Raw genomic sequence first — 1,524 nt, forward strand, 5'->3', positions numbered from 1 at the left:
TAATACACTAAACATAAAGCCGCAGCTTATCCTCGATTTATGTAATCTTCTTACAACATTCCTTTTTCCTTTTTAATCTTTTCTTTCTTGACAAATTCCTAGTCAAAAGTTTCTCTATTCCGACACCTCTATACGATTCTTATGTTTGTCAATAAGTTTGAATTACTCTGTATATAATAAGGTATATAGATATGTATATAATTAAATATAGATATATTTTTTGGGATGATACAAAATTTACAAAGACTAAGACACTACAGACGCGCGCTACGCGCGCGCTATTTATCTTTAACATTTCACTATTAATCCTATTATACACAACTGTCAAAATATACAATGACAGCTGCAAATGAAGTAAGCGCAGCAAGAAAACCAATCGGCATCGCGGAAAAGCGGCAACAATAAACTTCACATCTCCTTTTTAGAAAAGGATTGTTCCGTGATCGTGACGTCGTTCTTGTTTTCGGTATTTTGCTCCGATAAGTTCAATTCACGATGATCGTTGTTCTTCTCGCAAGCCTTCTTCGCCTGTTCCAGAAGACTCTGTGCCATCTGATTGCCCGTTTTCTCCACCATTTGCGAGAAGTAGCCTTTTGGTTTGTCGTGCAACAGCTCGTACGGACAACCAAATTCCTGTTGGCGTGAAAATTCTCATTATCAAAAATAACAAATAGGAAACTTTTCTTGAAAAAATTAAAAAATTTTCTACAAAAGTTGGTTAGATTTTATACATATTAGCACTGATTTTTTTTAGGAAAGAACACGTATTGTTCAATAAAATATCAACTTCGAAGAAATCATGTTAAATTAATTTTAAACGAGAATTTTTCGAAAACCTGTAAATTTTCATGGATACGTTGCAATACATTATTTATATAATTTTAACTCCTTCTTCAGACAATTTTAAGTGTAAAAACTCGGACACTGAATGTCCATTTTACGATGGTTTTTCTTCTATATTTTCTACTATGTAAACGTTCTCTTTATCGAGAAACTATTTGTGCCATTAATTATATGATTAGAACAATTATATAAACCAATTTTCTTTGTAGACATTTATAGAGAAAACTACACTTTTTAATTTACGTTTACTAAACATAGTTTCTAATATACATTTTATTAAAGTAAAGATACCTACCACGATGGAGCCGTTCTCCATTACGATAATCCGATTGCTGTCTATAACGGTATTCAAACGATGTGCTATTGTGATGACAGTGCATTCATTAAAATTACTCCTTATTGTGTCCTGAATTAAAGCGTCGGTACTAGAAATAGAAATACACATTTAGAGAAAATTCACAAAATAATTCAAAAACTAATTACAACAGTGTTTTACAGCTACAGAATACAGAACTCTTACTGGAAATCTGATTTAATTCAAAAAGTTTGTTATTCTTCTAAAATCTTGAATTTATTACAAAATAAATACTGATCATTGTAGGTACTTTATCGCACAGTAGAGATACTCAATCGGAAAATTAATACTTTACTAGTAAAAAATTTCAATTACTTATATATGAT

General features: G+C 31.0%; 1 protein-coding gene across 1 annotated transcript; it reads right to left on the reverse strand.

The window, feature by feature from the left end:
* Positions 1-408: 408 nt before the first annotated feature.
* On the reverse strand, positions 409-1,268 carry LOC112456598 (probable multidrug resistance-associated protein lethal(2)03659; the record flags this gene model as incomplete). The annotated part of the gene is made up of 2 exons (XM_025019258.1): positions 409-633; positions 1,139-1,268. Coding segments are annotated over 2 exons (355 nt in total), but the record flags the coding sequence as incomplete, so codon positions are not given.
* Between the last annotated feature and the right edge of the window lie 256 nt (positions 1,269-1,524).

This window comes from Temnothorax curvispinosus, unplaced genomic scaffold (assembly GCF_003070985.1).
Source record: "Temnothorax curvispinosus isolate PA1 unplaced genomic scaffold, ASM307098v1 QBEX01006983.1, whole genome shotgun sequence".
NCBI lineage: Eukaryota > Metazoa > Arthropoda > Insecta > Hymenoptera > Formicidae > Temnothorax > Temnothorax curvispinosus.